Source organism: Bos indicus x Bos taurus, chromosome 19, assembly GCF_003369695.1.
Source record: "Bos indicus x Bos taurus breed Angus x Brahman F1 hybrid chromosome 19, Bos_hybrid_MaternalHap_v2.0, whole genome shotgun sequence".
NCBI classification, from domain to species: domain Eukaryota; kingdom Metazoa; phylum Chordata; class Mammalia; order Artiodactyla; family Bovidae; genus Bos; species Bos indicus x Bos taurus.
The window spans coordinates 44,175,905-44,195,409 of NC_040094.1; the positions used below are offsets into that span (position 1 = coordinate 44,175,905).

General features: G+C 42.2%; 1 protein-coding gene across 10 annotated transcripts in view; it reads right to left on the reverse strand.

Moving 5' to 3' along the window:
* Positions 1–319: 319 nt before the first annotated feature.
* BRCA1 (BRCA1, DNA repair associated) overlaps positions 320–19,505 on the reverse strand; it is a 71,834-nt gene continuing 52,648 nt past the window's right edge. For 7 of the 10 annotated variants that reach the window (XM_027517002.1, XM_027517003.1, XM_027517005.1 and 4 more), the window contains 8 exons: positions 18,337–18,424; positions 15,655–15,732; positions 15,120–15,160; positions 9,620–9,703; positions 5,007–5,061; positions 3,379–3,452; positions 2,429–2,489; positions 320–1,529 (listed from right to left, as the gene is read on the reverse strand). In XM_027517002.1, the coding sequence (XP_027372803.1) occupies positions 1,426–1,529; positions 2,429–2,489; positions 3,379–3,452; positions 5,007–5,061; positions 9,620–9,703; positions 15,120–15,160; positions 15,655–15,732; positions 18,337–18,424 (585 nt within the window). In that variant the 3' untranslated portion in view covers positions 320–1,425. Of the gene's footprint in view, positions 1,530–2,428; positions 2,490–3,378; positions 3,453–5,006; positions 5,062–8,627; positions 8,651–9,619; positions 9,704–15,119; positions 15,161–15,654; positions 15,733–18,336; positions 18,425–19,505 lie in introns of those variants that run through there. The other 3 variants (XM_027517006.1, XM_027517011.1, XM_027517007.1) reach the window with 2 other exon arrangements.

Below are 19,505 nucleotides of genomic sequence, written 5' to 3' on the forward strand. Positions count from 1 at the left end.
AGGTAGGTACTATTATTACCCGCATTTAACAGATGAGAGGGGCTTCCCTGGTGGCTCAGTGGTAAAGAATCCATCTGCCAATGCAGGAGACTTGGGTTGGATCGCTGGGTTGGGAAGATCCCCTGGAGAAGGAAATGGCAACCCACTCCAGTATTCTTGCCTGGGAAATCCCATGGACAGAGGAGCCTGATGGGCTACAGTCCATGGGGTGACAAAGAGTTGGACCCAAGACTTAGCAACTAAACAACAACAACAGAGGAGATGAACGTACAGTGAGAAAAAGCTCTGAGCAAGTCTGCAAGTGAGCCATCAGACTTGGTGGAAGTGTTTGCTACCAAGTTTATTTGCAGGTGAAAACACAACATTTACAAAACATATTGTATAATCAAGTCTTTAATGCCCCACACACTGGGGGAGTAAGGAAGACCTAGTCCTTCCAACAGTTATAAACAGCCCTGGATCATGAGTTTATGACACACTTTCTCTTCCTTCAGCAAACAAAATTATTTATGAATCTGTATAGTTCAGCAATAGGGAGCAAAAAATTACCTCAAGGAAAGCAAAAAGCTCCTTTCCTGGTGGGATCCGTCATCTTACGGACATGAAATATTCATATCAGAGATCTTACGTTTCAAGAGGAATGGGTCACATATCAGAGCTACAATAAACATTTATTACTAATGGGGAGTTAGAAGACTCTCTTTGGACACCAGTTCTTGAAAAGATTCTGTTTTAGAGCACATTAGTGCTGAGAAATTCTTCAGAAATGCAACAACTATGGCCCAGACTTTAGGAGATCAGGGCCAGTATTACTCCCCTCTCTTCTAAATAATCCTCAAATTTTATATTATATCCATTACCTGCCTCTGGATTCACTCCCTAATGCTCCATTCCAACACTTGAGAGCTGCCCTCGGACTGTTCTGATTTTAAGTCACGTCATAGATCCCTAAGCATTCACCTTCCATTGAAGGATCTGACTTTTGGCCTTTAAGAACACAAGGTTTTTGAGAAACAAATTTGGGGAAACCAGCTATTCTCCTGAGGCCAGCCACTCTGTGCCTCCAGCTCACCCTCGGACAGGGAATAGGGCTGATAAATAATGAATCAGCATCCTGTTCAATTGGTGGGGTTTAAATTATTTTAAATTCTTTTCAGGTGAAAAATTACTATAATTTTGTGCTCATGGCAGATTTCAAAGGGAGACCTGAAGCAGAAAATCTTTAAGCAACCCTTGCAGAGTCAGAAGTTCTTTTCACGCTGATGTACATAAAATATTTAGTAATCGGGGCTGTGGAAGTACTGAAGAGGCGCTTCTTAGACCTGGAAAAAGACCATTTCTTAAGCTCATTCTTGGGGTCCTGCAGAGACAGGCCCTATCTCTAATATACATGGCTGGCTGGAATCAGCAGCAGCTCTGGGTGACCTAGGGGACCAGATAGGTGTCCAGCTCCTGGCACTGGTAGAGGGCCACACTGTCCAGTACCCACTCTCGGGTTACCACGGGTGCTTCACACATCTGCCCGATCACTGGGGACAAAGAACACAAGCAGAGATTAGTATCAGTTCACATCTCTCAGACGAGACTCTAAATCTACTCAGGGCAACTGGTTGGATGAGTTTGTAGAGCTCCTCCGGCAGGAGCAAAATCACGGATCCTCAGCAATGCTTCAGGATGTATTAATAGAACCTTACTCTGAAGCTCAGGAGTGACTACTGGTAAAAAGCCTACAGCCTCTGACAACTGTACTAACATGAGCTCCAATCTGTTAAAGGAAAAATCAACAGAAAGAGCAAAACAGCATTGCAATTTAATGATGTGGAAACATGTCTGCAATATCTTAAGTGAAAAAGCAAAACAGTTGATAAGCATGATCACATCTGTATAAAACATACCTGTGTATACACAGACACACACACACACAGAGGCCTTGAAGAACTTTATGGTGATCCTCTCCAAGGGGACGATCTTGGGCTTACTGGTATTATTTTATTGTGTTTGTGCTCATTTATATTTTATGTGATGAATTTTCATGTTTAACCGTCCCCCCCGGGGAAACAATTCAGGCACTACTTTTAAAATACAAAATAAACAACAATCATGTTTTGAAAGGACATTTCAGCCATTCATTCATTCATGCAACAAATATTTATTGAGCATGTAAAGTGTGCTGAGAACTGTGTTTTTTTTTTGTTTGTTTGTTTTTGAGAACTGTGTTAATCAAACACTGGGTAATCTGTAGTGAATAAAATGCATCCTGCCCCATAGGACGCAGGTACAAGCCTATGGCCTTCTGGAGGCCCTCACAGGTGCACCCTCCACCCAGCTGATACAAATACAACATTTAAACCTACCACAGTAATCTGCACACTTAACCTGGACCTTCTACCCCAGACTCCTCTGGATGAAGGCTTACAGAGAGACTCACCATGGAAGCCAGCATCCTCTGTCCAGGCATCCGGCTGCACGACCACAACTGGGTGGGTACCCTGCACCCCCAGAAAGGAAAAAGCATTGAGGGTGTCAGAACAGAACTTTTGCAACAGTCACTTCACCACTTCTCAATGGTTTGCTGAAGCAGACTATACTCTGCAGATGACCACACAAATGAGGGAGAAGGGCACATGGTAAAAAGGAAGGGTCAGAGGGAAAGAGGGCTTCCCAGGTGGCTCGGTGGTAATGAATTCACTTGCCAACGCAGGACATGCAGGAGACCCATGTTTGATCCCTGGGTTGGGAAGATCCCCTAGAGGAAGAAATGGCAACCCAGTCTAGCACTCTTGCCTGGAGAATCTCTTGGACAGAGGAGCCTGGCGCGCTACAGACCATGAGGTCGCAGAGTTGCATCCAACTGAGCGACTGAGCATACACGCACACAGAGGGAAAGAGTATCCCCTGCTGCTGCTAAGTCACTTCAGTCGGGTCCGACTCTGTGTGACCCCATAGACAGCAGCCCACCAGGCTCCCCTGTCCCTGGGATTCTCCAGGCAAGAACACTGGAGTGGGTTGCCATTTCCTTCTCCAATGCATGAAAGTGAAAAGTGAAAGTGAAGTCGCTCAGTCGTGTCCAACCCGCAGCGACCCCATGGACTGCAGCCTACCAGGCTCCTCCGTCCATGGGATTTTCCAGGCAAGAGTACTGGAGTGGGATGCCATTGCCTTCTCCGAGTATCCCCTAGGTGTGCTAAATACCTGGAGCTAAATACCTTATCCCTTAGAGATAGAGTTTTCTGGCACAGGTACAAGGTCAGAGAAGGGTCAGGGTGAGGTAAGGCACCTGAGGGTACATTGGGGGGTTCCTAGGGACTCATGGGTTCTATCTTGCTCAATCTCAGGACAGGATACTATGTCCTTCCTGACAGGGCACCAAACACTTACCTGGTCTGGGGTGAATGATGAGGGCTCCTTCACCACAGAAGCCCCACACAGCTGCACCATCCACTCTAGTTGATCTAAACAGGACATTTAGACTCAAAATCACCATAGTAATCTACATTTACCTGAGCTCTCTACCCCATCCTCCTCTGGATGAAGGCTTACAGGAAAACTTCTCAGTAGGAGAGTCCATGTTTTGCCGCTCCAAAGGGACAGAAAGGCCTTAAACTACAAATTCTAATTCTACAAAGTAAGTCAATTTGCCACTGATATGCTACCTACTTTGCTTATCAGTACCCATAAGGCCACTTGGTAGATAAGGTCAAAGTCTCTCAAATGAAACTCTTTGGAAGAAAAAAAAAAAAAAAACCCAAAGACCTAATTTCCACTAATTTGCTAAATTGCTGGCTAAGACACTGTGAAAAAAATACCCACCCGCCATCCCTCCTTCCTTGCCTAATTCTGTGTTGGTAATTGATAATCAAAACCACTGAGAGCACCATGCTTGGTGGTAATTACTGTAAATGTCAAGAGACGGGAAGATAATTCATTCAGTCAAGAAAAAAATACAAGTCACCCTGGACAGAAACTCAGCATATGGGTGGGGAAAGGCTGTCTACAGAGCTGGAATCAAATCACTTGGGGGAAGAAAAATCGGAAGAGATCATAGAAATATGCCACTTGGACCTGGAAAAATCAGCAGAACTGACCACTGTGGGTGGCTTCCAGGCAGCTTTAAGTTCTCTTTTCCATCAGTCAGTCCATTTCTAGGGATTGCTGAGATGCTCCTTCTTGTTTGGCTGAGTACACTGAGGTCCATTAACTCACCTCCAAAATGACAGCTGCTAGAGACCCCGGTTCTCATTATATCAAAGTACAGAAACACTGAGAAAGCTCTGAGTGGCACTTGGAAATTTCATAAAAATCCAATCAGTAAGCAATAAAGACAAAAGCAAAATTACTTTGCCAGGTTCTGCTCATCTGGTCCTTGGGGGATTAGGAGGACCCGATCTCTGGGACAGAAGTGGGTACAGAGGCAAAGTGGGGTAGCCAGAGGGTAGCCTCTGTTTGGAAAAGAACGAACCAAATCTATACACACCTCAGGACCTCAGTGCTGCACAACTCCAGAGCTGAGCTCCACAGCACTTCTCAACATAACATTACATTCAGTATCGAATTTAATTAGAATATGTTCATCAAGAGTCTTCCTCTGCTCTGGGCCTGCGTGGAGCCCCAGGCCCACAGGGCTTAGGCAGCTGCTGTGCTTTTGTCTCTGTTTCAAATAAAGATGGTTTAGGAGGAGCAGAATTCTTTCTTGACATTTACAAGCCTAAAAGGCATCTTCTCCCTAACTTATTATTTCCCCCTTTCTTAGACCAAAGGGCAGTAAAAGCAGCTCTATCCCACCGAGCAGAGAGCATACTGTGTGCTAACTCTTCACTGCCTTCTAGTTCTAGCTCTTGAGAAGGGGCACTGGGCTAGTTCCCTGCCATAGGCGATTTAGGTGCAGTTTTGTCTAATGGGTGGTAGAGAAAGAGAATAACCTCTAGAATATCTCACCCACCTGAGGGAACCCCCATAAGGTGATGATGTAGCGGAAAGGTTGGTGCTGGATTCAGCAGTTCTCTTACCTGTGGGCATATTGGTAAAAGGTCCATAGCAACAGATTTCTAGGCCCTTGAAGATCTGGGAGAAAAGAGGGACAGAGGGGTGGAGAGAAAGAAACATTCATTGTAAAAGATACAGATTTTATAAAAAGCAATATAGAGGACTTAACCTGGTGGTCCAGTGGTTATGACGGCACTTCCAAAACAGCGGGCAAGGGTTCGGTCCCTCGTTGGGGAACTAAAATCCCACATGCCATGGAGGGCAACTTTCCCGCCAAAGCAATATAGAGACTCTCAAAAGTAAGAACTTTTCCTTTTCTTTAACACCTGATAATTTCTGCTGCTATTTTCCAGAGATAATCAGCCCAGTGTCCACAACACTGATGGATTTTAGAAGAATTTAAGTGCTATATGTATTTGATCTACTCTACAGACAGTCATTCATTGTCGTTCAAGGGCTGAGTATCCCACCTTGCTACCAATCAGGTTCAGGCTCTCCCCTGACCTGTGCAGGTAAACTATACTTCTTGTAAGATGAGAAGAAAAAAACTGGTCCTCCTTTATGTTTAAGAAAAGGCTTGGATGGCAAAAGATTCAAGTTATCATCTGAAGTTTGATGTCTATCCAGACTTGATAAGTCAGTACGAACTCTGACCCTAATTGCCAGAGAGGTTTATACTTATGTGTACATGTTCCTTTTCTTCTAGTCCCAGAACATCTGTTCCTGCCTTCACACTGCTCTTTGAATGGCCATTGTTCCTTCAGGCAACCCAAGTTGTCTTTAATCTGACAGTGAAGCCTGATTCTGCCTCTCTCCACTAAGCTGACTGCATAAATTTCAGGAGACACAGATCACACTGTAACTTGTAGATACCTCTTCTACTCACAGTACTCGACAGACTGTCCAAAAGAACTTTCTGTGATGGTGGAAATGTTCTATATTTGCTTTAATGAGTTACCTGTAGCTAAGGAGCACTTGAAATGTGATCAGGATGATTGAGGAACTGAACTTCCTATTTAATTTAATTTTAGTTAATCACAATGTACACAGCTTCATGTGGCTGGTGGCGACTCTTTCCAGACAAGCAAATTCTTACACATGCTTTGGCACAGGTTCTTAGGGAAGGAATTAAGTATCATTTTTAAGAAAAAGTCGAAATTGTGCCAGTTGGCTGGATACATACGATTTTGGTAGCCTGTGTTCTCTCCTGACCCACCTTCTTTCTCTCCATTCCACGAAAACGAAAACTGTCTAGCCTAGAACTCACATGGCTTCAAGAGAGACTGGAGCAGAGAAAAATCAGGAAGCTAAAAACACATGATGGCCTTTTAGGAAATAGTCACCTCTCTCCTTCCTCCCCTCCCACTTTAACCTTAGCCAGAGGAATAAGGACAGACAGCAGGACAAGTCTGCTTCTGCTGTAAATGACAACCTCCATCTGTGCCATTCTTACTATCTCTACAAATAAACTGCATCCCAAACCTGTTGGAAGGACCTACATATTTATGATGCTAAAAGTTGTCTCCAGATGGCCAGTTGGAGCCAAGTGAAGTGAAGTGAAAGTCACTCAGTCGTGTCTGACTTGTTGGACCCCATGAACTATACAGTCCATGGAATTCTCCAGGCCAGAATACTGGAGTGGGTAGCTGTTCCCATTTCCAAAGGATCTTCCCAACTCAGGGATCGAACCCAGGTCTCCAACCCAGGTCTCCCACATTGCAGGTGGATTCTTTACCAGCTGAACCACGAGGGAAGCCCAAGAAAACTGGAGTGGGTAGCCTATCCCTTCTCCAGTGGATCTTCCTGACCCAGGAATCAACAGGGTTTCCTGCATTGCAGACGGATTCTTTACTAACCGAGCTACCAGGGAAGCCCGACTGGAGCCAAATGTTGCTGCAAATAGTACAAAAGATTAGGAATTCTAGTTCCTAATTCCATTCTGGATGTCAACATCCAGGCTGACATTCACTGATGAGGATGTCTAGTTATGAGATAGGAAATCTGAAATTTCACCTCTTCAAATACATTTCTCTTCCACAAGAAAACACTACGGTGACACTTGGTGTCTTATGAACGACATTACTTTGACCAGCATGTTCTGTCATTGCCATTACAAATGCAGGACAAAACTCCAAACGTTGGACTTTCCTTTTAAGGAAGGAAGAATCTGGTGCTGATTCTGCCTCGCATCCAGTGGAATAAAAACAACTGACTGGCTCACACAGAGCTGCCCTGGGGCCCAAGCAGGAGGAGAAACAGGGCAGCAACTTTTCTTGGCATCTAGAAGTTACTTGATAGACTCAAAGGGTGAGGGTACGCCAACCCCAAGGGTTTCTGAGCTCCAGGGCTTGATCTGTGCTCATCTCCCAAAGCAGTTTTCCTCAGAAAAGCATCTCTGTTGGCTCTCTCTCAAGTCCTATAAAGGAACAGGAGGTGCTCTGTATGGGGATGTTCTGAGATGCCCAGCGGTACACATTTGAAAAAGGAAGGAATGCAGACCAGGAGCATCAGTGCTCAGTGACCTGAGAGCAGCCAGCTCAGGCCTGACAGGCAGGTGTGAAATCTCTTTTTTTTTGAAATCTCTTTTTTTTAAGTTGGAGTATAATTGCTTTACAAGGTTGTGTTAGTTTCTGCTGCACAATTACGTGAATCAGCTATATGTGTATATATATATCCCCTCCCTCGTGAACCTTCCTCCCAATTCCCCAGCCCATTCCACCACTCTAGGTCATCAGAGGACTGAGCTGAGCTCCCTGCGCTATACAGCAGCTTCCCACTAGCTGTCTATTTCACAAATGGTAGTGTATATATGTCAATGCTACTCTCCCAATTAATTTCCCCTTCCCCTTCCTGCACTGTGTCCACATGTCTGTTCCCTATGTTTGTATCTCTACTCCTGCCCTGCAAACAGGCTCAACAGTACCATTTTTCTAGATTCCATACATTTGCATTAATATACAATATTTCTTTTTCTCTTTCTGACTTCCCTCTATATGACAGACTCTAGGTCCATCCACATCACTACAAATGACCCAATTCCATTCCTTTTTATGGCTGAGTAATATTCCATTGTGTATACACACACCCAAAATCCTCTTTATCCATTCATTTATCGATTTGTAAATAGTGCTGCAATGAATACTGGGGTACATGTGTCTTTCTGAAGGTGTGAAATCTTGCCTGGATTTCTCCCTGAGAGAATGACATAATTTTGGCTACATCATCCACAATGGTATGATCTGGGGAGGAAAGTCTGAATCTTCCTGGGCCTATAGTCTTTTATTTGTAAAGTTGTTAGAATAATTAATTTTCTTCCTGTATGAAACCTCCTATAACATGCCAGGAAACTATGGTGGTGTCATTAAGAGTCAGATTTGAGAGGGCGACTGCAGGGGTTCAGCTTCTAGTTGGGCTCACAACCAGCTGTGTGAGCTTGAGCAATATACTCAACCTCTTTGAGCCTTAATTTTCTCATCTATAAAATAGGCATAATTATAGTACATGCTTCGTAGAGTTGCTGTAAAATTCTTAATTAATTAGCAGTCCCTGGATATAGTGAACATGGCACAGATGTTGCTAATGATTTCACTTCCTCTTCTATGCTCCCCAGACAGCACTGGGTACACCCCCCTCACAGCACTTACCACACTGCTGCAGAGAAACACCACTGCAAAGGAGAAAGTGCAAAGGTTTTAGATTCACATCTATCTCAAATGCCAGCTCTGCCATTTATCAGCTAAGATTTGCACCCTAGAAGGAAATCCAAATTACATAACTTCTCTAAACCTCTAAGCTCCCTCATTTATAAAACAGATAATACAGTTGGCCTACTGCCTTATTGGATCCAACAAGTTCTATGTCCAGATTTAATCAACTGTCAATGGAAAATATTTAAGAAAAAAAAAAAAAAATTTTTTTTTCTAGAAAGTTCCAAAAAGCAAACTTGAATTTGCTTTTTGACAACCATTTATATAGCATTTACACTGTACTAGATATTAGAAGTAATCTAGAGTTGATTTAGAGTATATGGGAAATGGAATTTCCTGGTAGTTCAGTGTTAAGAATCTGCCTGCCAGTAGGAGGAACATGGGTTTGGTCCCTGCTCTGGGAAGATCCCACATGCCTTGAGGTAAACTATGCCTGGGTGCCACAGCTACTGAGCCTGTGCTCTAGAGCCCATGAGACTTAACTACTAAAGCATACATGCCCTAGAGCCCATGCTCTGCAAAAAGAGAAGTCACCAAATGAGAAAGTAGACCCTGCTCGAAGCAACTAGAGAAAGTCTGAGCACAGCAAACAAAGCAAAAATTTTAAAACAATATAAGGGAAGATATTATATGCAAATGCTATATCATTTTCAAAAGGGACTTGAACATCCTTGGATTTTGGTTATCTTCAGGGTGTCCTGGTACCAATTCCCTAAGGGTATTGAGGAATGACTGTACTTATTTACTTTGTTGGCTTAGGAAAGCCAAAAAAAAAAAAACCCTATTATCAACGCACCTACTTGTTCCAGCAGTGTAAGGGACCATCTTATAAGGCCCCTTATAAGATGAATGAGACCATCTCCTTGAAGCGGGTCAGAATGCAGAGGAGTAGGTGGGCTTTTTGTCAACATGGGGGCGAAGGGCTTTACCTTCTTGTCCCGGGATTCTCTTGCTCGCTTTGGGCCTTGATGGTTTCTTCCATTGACAACATCTCCTCTGACTTCAAAATCATGCTGAAAGAAACCAAACCCAAACCACAAGGGTCAGAGAAAAAGCTTCCTTCAATGGAAACAGAGGAGATACGTAATATTTAAGGAATGTATTGCCAGGCAGTTTTGACCCCCTTCCCCAAATTCATCCTTATTGGTAGAATGAATGAAATGACCAGCATCTCAGCTGCTGACATCAATTCATTGAAGCAAATCTTTCTGGACAGAAACTAACAATTGGCTTTTCACCTCACTGGGACTCAACGTATTTTAATTTTCAACATCTATCTCCTCTCAAAACATTCACTTAGCATTTAGATTAAACTGCTAATGCTGGGCTATTTAAAGATAACTGGAGAATTCCTGATCTTTTAAATCAATTTGTATTACCATCTAAAGAAGTAAGGGCTTATCAGGTTTCCCAATGAGAGATTTATAGTTAATGAAACCAAAATGATAAAGTATACATTTAATATACTGAAGAAAGAGGCTTTTCATAATCATATTTTGACTGGTCAAGGATGAGGAAATAAAGACTAATCAAATTGGAGAGGTTAGAGCTTTGGGGAGAATTTGGGGAAAAGAATGCTTAGAAATAATTCTTACTGAAACTCAGATTGTCAGGGACCACATTTGTTGCTAAGAGCATTACAAAGAAAAATAAAGTCATGAGTATAATCACAGGCTGTTATTAGGTGAAATAACTCTGGGACTTTCCTGTGGTCCAGTGGTTAAGACTCTGTGCTTCCAGTGCAGGGGGCACGGGTTCCATCCCAGCTGGGGAACTAAAATCTCAAATGCTGCATGGTATGGTCAAAAAAAAAAAAAAGAACTCTGAATATTTCCTGGTCATGTGAGTGAGAAGAGTCTAGTGATAAATATGTTATCTATTTGAACCCTGGTGGCTCAGAGGTTAAAGCGTCTGCCTCCAATGCGGGAGACCTGGGTTCCATCCCTGGGTCGGGAAGATCCCCTGGAGAAGGAAATGGTAACCCACTCCAGTATTCTTGCCTGGAGAATCCCAAGGACAGAGAAGCCTGGTAGGCTACAGTCCACGGGGTCGCAAAGAGTCGGACACAACTGAGCGACTTCACCTAAAATTAACAGTCCTTGTGGTACCGCTGTGCCTACTAACCCCTCTAACTGGGTGTCACACAACATAATTTCCCAAATCCATGCATCTGAAACAGAGCTCATGGGGCTTCCCTGGTGGTCCAGTGGTTAAGAATCTGCCTTGCAATGCTGGGGATACCAGTTCAGGAAGATCCTACATGCTTCTGGGCAACTAAGCCTGTGAGCCGCAAGTACTGAGCCTGCACCTTAGAGCCTGCAAGCCACAACAAGAGACGCTTACTGCAGTGAGAAGCCTGTGCACCAAAACTAGAGAGTAGCCCCTGCTCTCCTGCAACTAGAGAAAGGCTGCCTGCAGCAATGAAGACCCAGAGCAGCCGAAAATGAATAAATAAATAATTTTTAAAATAAATAAATAAAACAGAGCTCTTGATTCTAATCCTGCCTCTTACTCTTCCCCCTCCCAACATGCTCCTCCCTCATGTCTTCCTTATCTAATTAACATCACTAACATTCACTTCATTGTTCCTGACAATCAGAGTGAGTGAGTGAGTGAAGTCGCTCAGTCCTGTCCGACTCTTTGCGACCCCATGGACTGTAGCCTGCCAGGGTCCTCCATCCATGGGATTCTCCAGGCAAGAATACTGAAGTGGGTTGCCATTTCCTTCTCCAGGAGATCTGCCCGACCCAGGGATTGAACCTGGGTCTCCCGCACTGTAGGCAGATGTTTTACCATCCTGACAATTATATAAGAGGCGTGATCAAGACCATTCCCAAGAAAATGGAATGCAAAAAGGCAAAACGGTTGCCTGAGGAGGCCTTACAAACAGCTGAGAAAAGAAGAGAAGCTAAAGGCAGAGAAGAAAAGGAAAGATATACCCATCTAAATGCAGAATTCCAAAGAATAGCAAGGAGAGGTAAGAAAGCCTTCTTCAGTGATCAATGCAAAATAGAGGAAAACAATAGAATGGGAAAGACTAGAGATCTCTTCAAGAAAATTAGAGATACCAAGGGAACATTTCATGCGAAGATGGGCTCAATAAAGGAGAGAAACAATATGGACCTAACAGAAGCAAAAGATATTAAGAAGAGGTGGCAAGAATACACAGAAGAACTGTACAAAAAAGATCTTCACGACCAAGATAATCACGATGGTGTGATCACTCAGCTAGAGCCAGACATCCTGGAATGTGAGGTCAAGTGGGCCTTAGGAAGCATCACTATGAACAAAGCTAGTGGAGGTGATGGAATTCCAGTTGAGCTATTTCAAATCCTAAAAGATGATGCCATGAAAGTGCTCACTCAATATGCCAGCAAATTTGAAAAACTCAGCAGTGGCCACAGGACTGGAAAAGGTCAGTTTTCATTCCAGTCCCAAAGAAAGGCAATGCCAAATGTTCACATTACCGCACAATTGCACTCATCTCACACGCTAGCAAAGAAATGCTCAAAATTCTCCAAGCGAGGCTTCAACAGTACATGAACTGAGAACTTCCCAGACGTTCAAACTCGATTTAGAAAAGGCAGAGGAAACAGAGTTCAAATTACCAACATTCAAAAAAAGAAGCTCACATTCGTTGGATCATAGCAAAAAGCAAGAGAGTTCCAGAAAAACATCTACTTCTGCTTTACTGACTATGCCAAAACCTTTGACTGTGTGGATCACAACAAACTGTGGAAAATTCTTAAAGAGATGGGAATACCAGACCGCCTAACCTGCCTCCTGAGAAATCTGTATGCAAGTCAAGAAGCAAGAGTTAGAACTAGGTACGGAACAAAGACCTGGTTCCAAATTGGGAAAGAAGTACATCAAGGCTGTATACTGTCACCCTGCTTATTTAACTTATATGCAGAGTATGTCATGAGAAATGCTGGGCTGGATGAAGCACAAGCTGGAATCAAGATTGCCGGGAGAAATATCAATAACCTCAGATATGCAGATGACACCACCCTTATGGCAGAAAGTGAAGAAGAACTAAAGAGGCTCTTGATGAAAATGAAAGAGGAGAGTGAAAAAGCTGGCTTAAAACTCAACATTCAAAAAACAAAGATCATGGTATCTGGTCCCATCACTTCATGGCAAATAGATAAGGAAACAGTGACAAATTTTATTTTCTTAGGCTCCAAAACCACTGCAGATGGTGACTGCAGCCATGAAATTAAAAGATGCTTGCCCCTGGAAGAAAAGCTATGACCCATCTAGACAGCATATTAAAAAGCAGAGACATTACTTTGCCGATAAAGGTTCATCTAGTCAAAGCTATGGTTTTTCCAGTAGTCATGTATGGATGTGAGAGTTGGACCATAAAGAAAGCTGAGCACGGAAGAACTGATGCTTTTGAATTGTAGTGTTGGAGAAAACTCTTGAGAGTCCCTTGGACTACAAGGAGATCCAAACAGTCCATCCTAAATGAAATCAGTCCTGAATATTCATTGGATGGACTGATGCTGAAGCTGAAACTGAAACTCCAATACTTTGGCCACCTGATGCGAAGAACTGACTCACTGGAAAAGACCCTGATGCCGGGAAAGCTTGAAGGCAGGAGGAGAAGGGGATGACAGAGGATGAGATGGCTGGATGGCATCACCGACTCAATGCACATGAGTCTGAGCAAGCTCCAGGAGTTGGTGATGGACAGGGAAGCCTGGCCTGCTGCAGTCCATGGGGTGGCAAAAAGTTGGACATGACTGAGCGACTGAATTGAACATCCACTTCATTGTTCAGGACAAAAATTTAGCATTACCTTCTCAATTCCTTTCTTTACCCTATCCTCCAATTTAACGTATTAGTAAGTCTTATTTCCAACCATCGCAAACTAAACTCTCTTACCATTTCCAGGCCTCATTACTGTACAGATAACATTCAAACTCTTTACCATGACTCACACCAAATCTGGCCCTTGTCTATGACCTTCTCCAACCTCTTGTCTAAACTCAGCTGCCTACATAAGATTCACCAACTCCCCAGCTATACCGGCCCATTTTTCTTTCTTTTTTAAAATATTTATTTGGCTGCACTGGGTCCTAGTTGCAGCACACAGGACCTACAATCTTCAGCTGCAGCATGTGAACTCTTAGTTGCAGCATGTGAGATCCAGTTCCCTGACCGAGGACTGAACCTGGGCCCCTTGCATTGGTAGAGCAGAGTCTTAGCCACTGGACCACCAGAGAAGTTCCTCCCTGGCCTGTTTTCTTTAGCAAATCAAGCTCATTCCTTTCTTAAGACCTTTATGTATGCTATCCTCTGCCTATAACATTTGTTCCCTACATTTTTCAAGGCCAATTCTTTCTTGTTTCTTAGGTCTCAGCTCAAGCTTTTCAGAAAGCTTCCTGGGTCTCTTTACCTAAATATTAATAGTTAACCTCTGTCCCCAGTCAACTGCCAGTCTGTTGTTCTGTATATTTCTTCATAGTGTTTATTGATATTTAAACACATCTTTATTTATTTATCTACTTATTTTTATTTATCTTATTTATTATGTATCTCCCACCCCCAATGAACATTCATCCCACCAGAGCAGAGGCCTATCAGTCTTGCTTTCTGCTGTATTCCTGGTGCCCAGCAGATAGTAGGCTCCCAATAATGTCATTGAAAAGTTAAAACCAACAGAAATGTCAATTAATTATGAATATATTGAATAGTGCATAATAGTTTAAAACTTTTTTGGTAATTTTATTTTGCCTGATCTGTTGTCACCAGCAGCTCTAAGATGGTTGTGCTAAAATTATTCCTCCTCCTACGCTCTATCTTATTTACCTTTCACTGTTCTCTGTATCAAAGAGTAAAATCTCTTTGAAGGAATCAGATTTCTAAACAGACACATTTGCATGTTAATATGAAGGATTGTTCTTCAACTGTGAATGAGTTTTCTACAAAACTCATTTCTACAAGTATGTGTGTAAGATTTAGGTGGGCCTGTTTCTCCTGCTTATGAATCTTTGTTTGCTACTTTATAAATTCCTTTTCTTTTCTCTGAGGAAAGGATTGTTTCTATTGAAACAAACAAGTGAGAACACAGAATTGTCTAGTTTGCTCTGCATAACTCTTTTTTTTTCTTTTTTGGGGGCTGCACTAGGTCTTCACTGCAGTGCGTGGGCTTTCTCTAGTTGCAGTGTGCAGGCTTAGTTGCCCAGTGGAATATGGGATCTTAGTTCCCCAACCAGGGATTGAATCTGCATTGCCTGCATTGGAAAGCAAATTCTTAACCACTAGATCACCAGAGAAATCCCTGCATAACTCTTGATGATCCACATTGTCAAAGAAAATCTTTAGAAAGTAGTGCAAGGCAGGAAGCAGATAAATTTTTGGTGACTGTATGACTCAATGGTATAAAGTCTCTTTGATTAGTTTGTAAAACAGAGTACCTACCTCATCCAGCATCTTTCTTTCTTTAATAGACTGGGTGACCCCTGAAGAGATCATAGAAAAGACAGGTTACACAAGAGCAGAAGATCTCCCTTCATGGAGGTGGATGGTGAAGTGATTCACATAAGACTGTGGGAGAAATAACACTGAACAGTGATCCTCTCTTTGTAAAACCACAGCTCCTTAATAGACTTCCTTCTAGAGAGACCACTGATGCTTAATTTAACATTATAAAAGTGCTTGCTACATGTGGATTTCTGCCTACAATTAAATAAATCCCTAGATTTTATGCTTAACATTGCCAGGAGCAGATTAGGTCCTATTAGTTATCAAAAGAAAAACATTTCCCCCCACACCACCAGCGTATCTGAACAAAGACATATGCACTAAAGATAAAACTTAGTTCAGTGTTACCATTAAAGACCTTTCCTTAATTCAGATTCAACATCAGCAAAAACCTTAGGTGTTAAAATGTTAGGTGTCAAAATGCAATTTGGAGGTGTTAAAGGGAGGAGGGGAGAAATTATACGGTACTTACAAAAATAGCTAACTACCCATTTTCCTCCTGCAATTCCCAGGAAATATTTCAGTGTCCGTTCACACACAAACTCAGGATCTGCAAAATGGAAAACATCCAAAGGATTAGAAGTTTAAAACACAATTAGGAAAGGCTGCCATTAAGAAGCTGAAGCACCCCAGGCTCCTTACACTACTTGAGATCAGTCTAGATGGATGATTCCAACACCTCTGGTGATAGACTCAGAGGCTGAAAGCACTTGTAATTCTAACCAGCCAGTGTGGATCTTTGGAAGTTTGGAAAAGGCTGATAGGAAGGCAAGACCACGGGAAATGTCAGCCCTATTTTCTAGATGCCAAGGCCAGTTAAAGGTGTCTGTCATTGTGCTCAACGAATTACCCATGTTGGTAGTATTGATATGTGTGGACGGGGAGGATCTGTTTTACTAGATGGTACATGTGAAAGGAGAAGAAAAAAGTATTATTGAAATCCTAAATTTGAAATGTCAATGTAAGCAATGAATTTTCACCTCTAGAACTTCTACTTGGGGAATCCTAACCCTAATTCCTAATTCCCCTGCAAGTGACCAAAAAAAAAAGTATTTTCATAATTTTCCTCTTTTCAACTTAAGTATTTTAGAAAGCAGCTGAAGAATCGCTTCTGTTTATTTTTTCGTGTTTTAAAGGCCCCTGTGAAGGACTAAGGTAACTCAGGAAAGAACACTTAGTTTTAAACAGGAGAAATGTATTTAACTAAATCCTGAACACAGCAGGCCATCTGCCGGGAGTAGCAACTGCTGTTCTTCCTAACTGAATTCTTCACAAATTAAAAAAAAAAATCTCTGCCCCTCACCCCCACCCACACACAATTTTTAAAGCTTTTTGTTTAACTGCTGTGAAGGTTGATTTAATAATATGTTTTAAACCCAGAAATTTTAGGTCATTTCTAGTTTAAAAGCAACAAATGTATTATTGCCTTTAGGTTTAAAGACTTGAACCGCTTTCAATGTAATTTGCATTTTAAAGTTTTCTTTTCACCTATCAGCAGCCTTGATCCAAACCTATAGCTTAAGATATATTCAAGTTTAAAGATATTCATCTCTAAAACAGTACTTAGTTCATGGTACCTTGTTGTCTGGTTCCTGTGAGCATTATCCTCTGTCCCTGTGGTACAATCATAATACAGTAGAAACCAAAGCTCTTACAGAAGTTTTAAGGCAATGTGTCCCTGCCAAGGAGTCTTGACCCCACGCTCAAGAACCTACAGTTGTATGAACAGAAAACCCGAGAGGACTAGAGAATCCGTTTTGTTAGGCAGTTTTTAAGAGGTGTGCTTCAACCTGCATCTTCTGTTTGCCACAGGAACCCGTCTTTGCTTTCTAGAGCCCATGAGTGAGCCTAACTCCTTCTCCAGACAACGATTCTTCAGATATTTGAAGACACTTGTCTTGTTTCCTTAGGTCTTCTTATTTCTTCATTTCTTCTTCAAATGACATTGCTCTGAATTCCCTTGCCCCATTCCCTTCATCTACCTCTGGATAAACTGTTGTCAGGGACCAGTGTGAAAAGAAAGCATGGTGCTCAAAACAGAGCATGTATCTTCCAGAGCTCGCTTTAGAGGGGGTGGGGTTGTGTGTGTGCGGGAGGTGTCAGGATCATCACCTCACTTGCTCTGGTGTTAGGGTTGTATCAGTAAGGCCCAATTTCAAACGAGCTTTGTTAGTGGCCCTGAAATGTTTACTCAGATTTACCTTACAGTCAACTAAAAGCCTCTGAGGTCTCCCTTGTCATCACATAAGTGGAACTTAAGATTTTAAAAGGGGAAGGTGTTGGACAAATGAATTTTTCCTTTCTTTTTTCTTTTTCATATGCTAGGCTATCTCAGAGCAATAACTGGACTTGTTTCCTGAAAAACTCTCAACCACACTGAAACTAGAGTTGGAGTGGAGTGAGGACATGGAGTGGACATGGAGCCAGGGTTTCCAACCACCTAGATTTTGAATAAGTAGATTTCACTTCTACTCATTCCCCTCTTTGCCCCATGTGTTTCTCTAGGACTTGGGCTCTGTCCTACCCAAAAAGCCCTCACACAGTGTAGTCCAGGCAGGGTAGACTAGAAGTGATTCATCGTTCTGGCTTATCACTCTCCAATATTAACCCAAAATAAAAGAGGTTCAGTTCAGTTCAGTTCAGTCGCTCAGTCGTGTCCGACTCTTTGCGACCCCATCAATCGCAGCACGCCAGGCCTCCCTGTCCATCAACAACTCCCGGAGATCACTCAGACTCACGTCCATCGAGTCAGTGATGCTATCCAGCCATCTCATCCTCTGTCGTCCCCTTCTCCTCCTACCCCCAATCCCTCCCAGCATCAGAGTCTTTTCCAATGAGTCAACTCTTCGCATGAGGTGGCCAAAGTACTGGAGTTTCAGCTTTAGCATCATTCCTTCCAAAGAAATCCCAGGGCTGATCTCCTTCAGAATGGACTGGTTGGATCTCCTTGCAGTCCAAGGGACTCTCAAGAGTATAACACCACAGTTCAAAAGAGGTTCAGGAAGTAGCAAAACTTATTATTTTTCTTTCATCAGGTAACAACTTACTGACTATTGGAAGAGGATCATTCATGCTATGCTTAACAAATACTCCCATTTCTTCATGTAGCTTTACACAACAGATATAGCATATTCTGTAAGGGCTCTTGGTATACCTGTTTTCATAATGACATGAGTAGTCTCTTCAGTAATTAGATTAGTTAAAGTGACGTGATGTTTTCTGGCAAATTTCTGCACAAGCATCTGAAACCAAACCAAATATTACATTATAATAAATTACCTCTAGTACACAGCTTGAGAATTAGTTATCCCAGTTTTGAATTTCCATTTTTTCTCATAAAAAGTACACCCTTTTTATTCTAAATGAAGTCTGAAAATAAGTAGTAATTTAATAAAAATTATGTACAAATCAGAGGAAGAAATTCTGATGTAGTCTGTGCTAGCAGACATAGAATTATAACCAAAGATTCAAAATAATATTAATTTTCCCTTTAATAACAGATATGAAGATATCATTTGATTCCCTAAGACAGTTTCTTTGTGGAGTGACACCCTTTTATACTATAATTTAGATTTATGAGTCTATACTTTATAAACTGAGGGGTAACTAGCCTATACAGAAAGTTATGCTCAGATAAGTGGCTTATAAAGAACTAGATTCACCCTGGTGACAGTTTCAAAACAGTCAACTCAAGATGCTTCTAAAGGTTAGTACAAATCTATCAATTCCTCTTAAGGAGAAGGATTGGAAGAAACACACACTCTCCTCAAAAGAAATCTAGAGCCTTTGAGCCATTATCTAGCAACCAAATAAAAAAATCAATAGGCAGTAAAAGAAATTAACCAGATCCATTATGGACACAGCTGACATAATTAGCAGCTACTGCTTGGTAAATAATTTTGTTTACTAAGGGTCATCATTGACTAGCCATCACCACCCACGCCAGTATTTATGGGTGCCACGAGACTGCAATGGAGGCCCAGCAACTTTCTTTCATGATGCCTCACTCCATACTGCCACAGGGCACTGAAAAAGACAAGCTGGAGAAGTTAATGATATCCTCCCCCTTTTCCCACTGCCCTCTGCCAGGATCATTAGCAATTCTGAACTGATTAATTGCTGAAATCCCAGCCTTGAAACAGTGTTCAGTTAGAAGAGCAACTGCTGAAAAGATCATCTTAATATGGGCTTCAGAATTAATCATGTGTAATACAGTCAGAAGCTTTCATAATAAATTTACTACACTTCAGCAAGTCTGAATAGAGCTGAAAAGTTTTCCTCTTTGCTTGTTTAAAGACAACAGTACCCAAGCCACTTAGAATC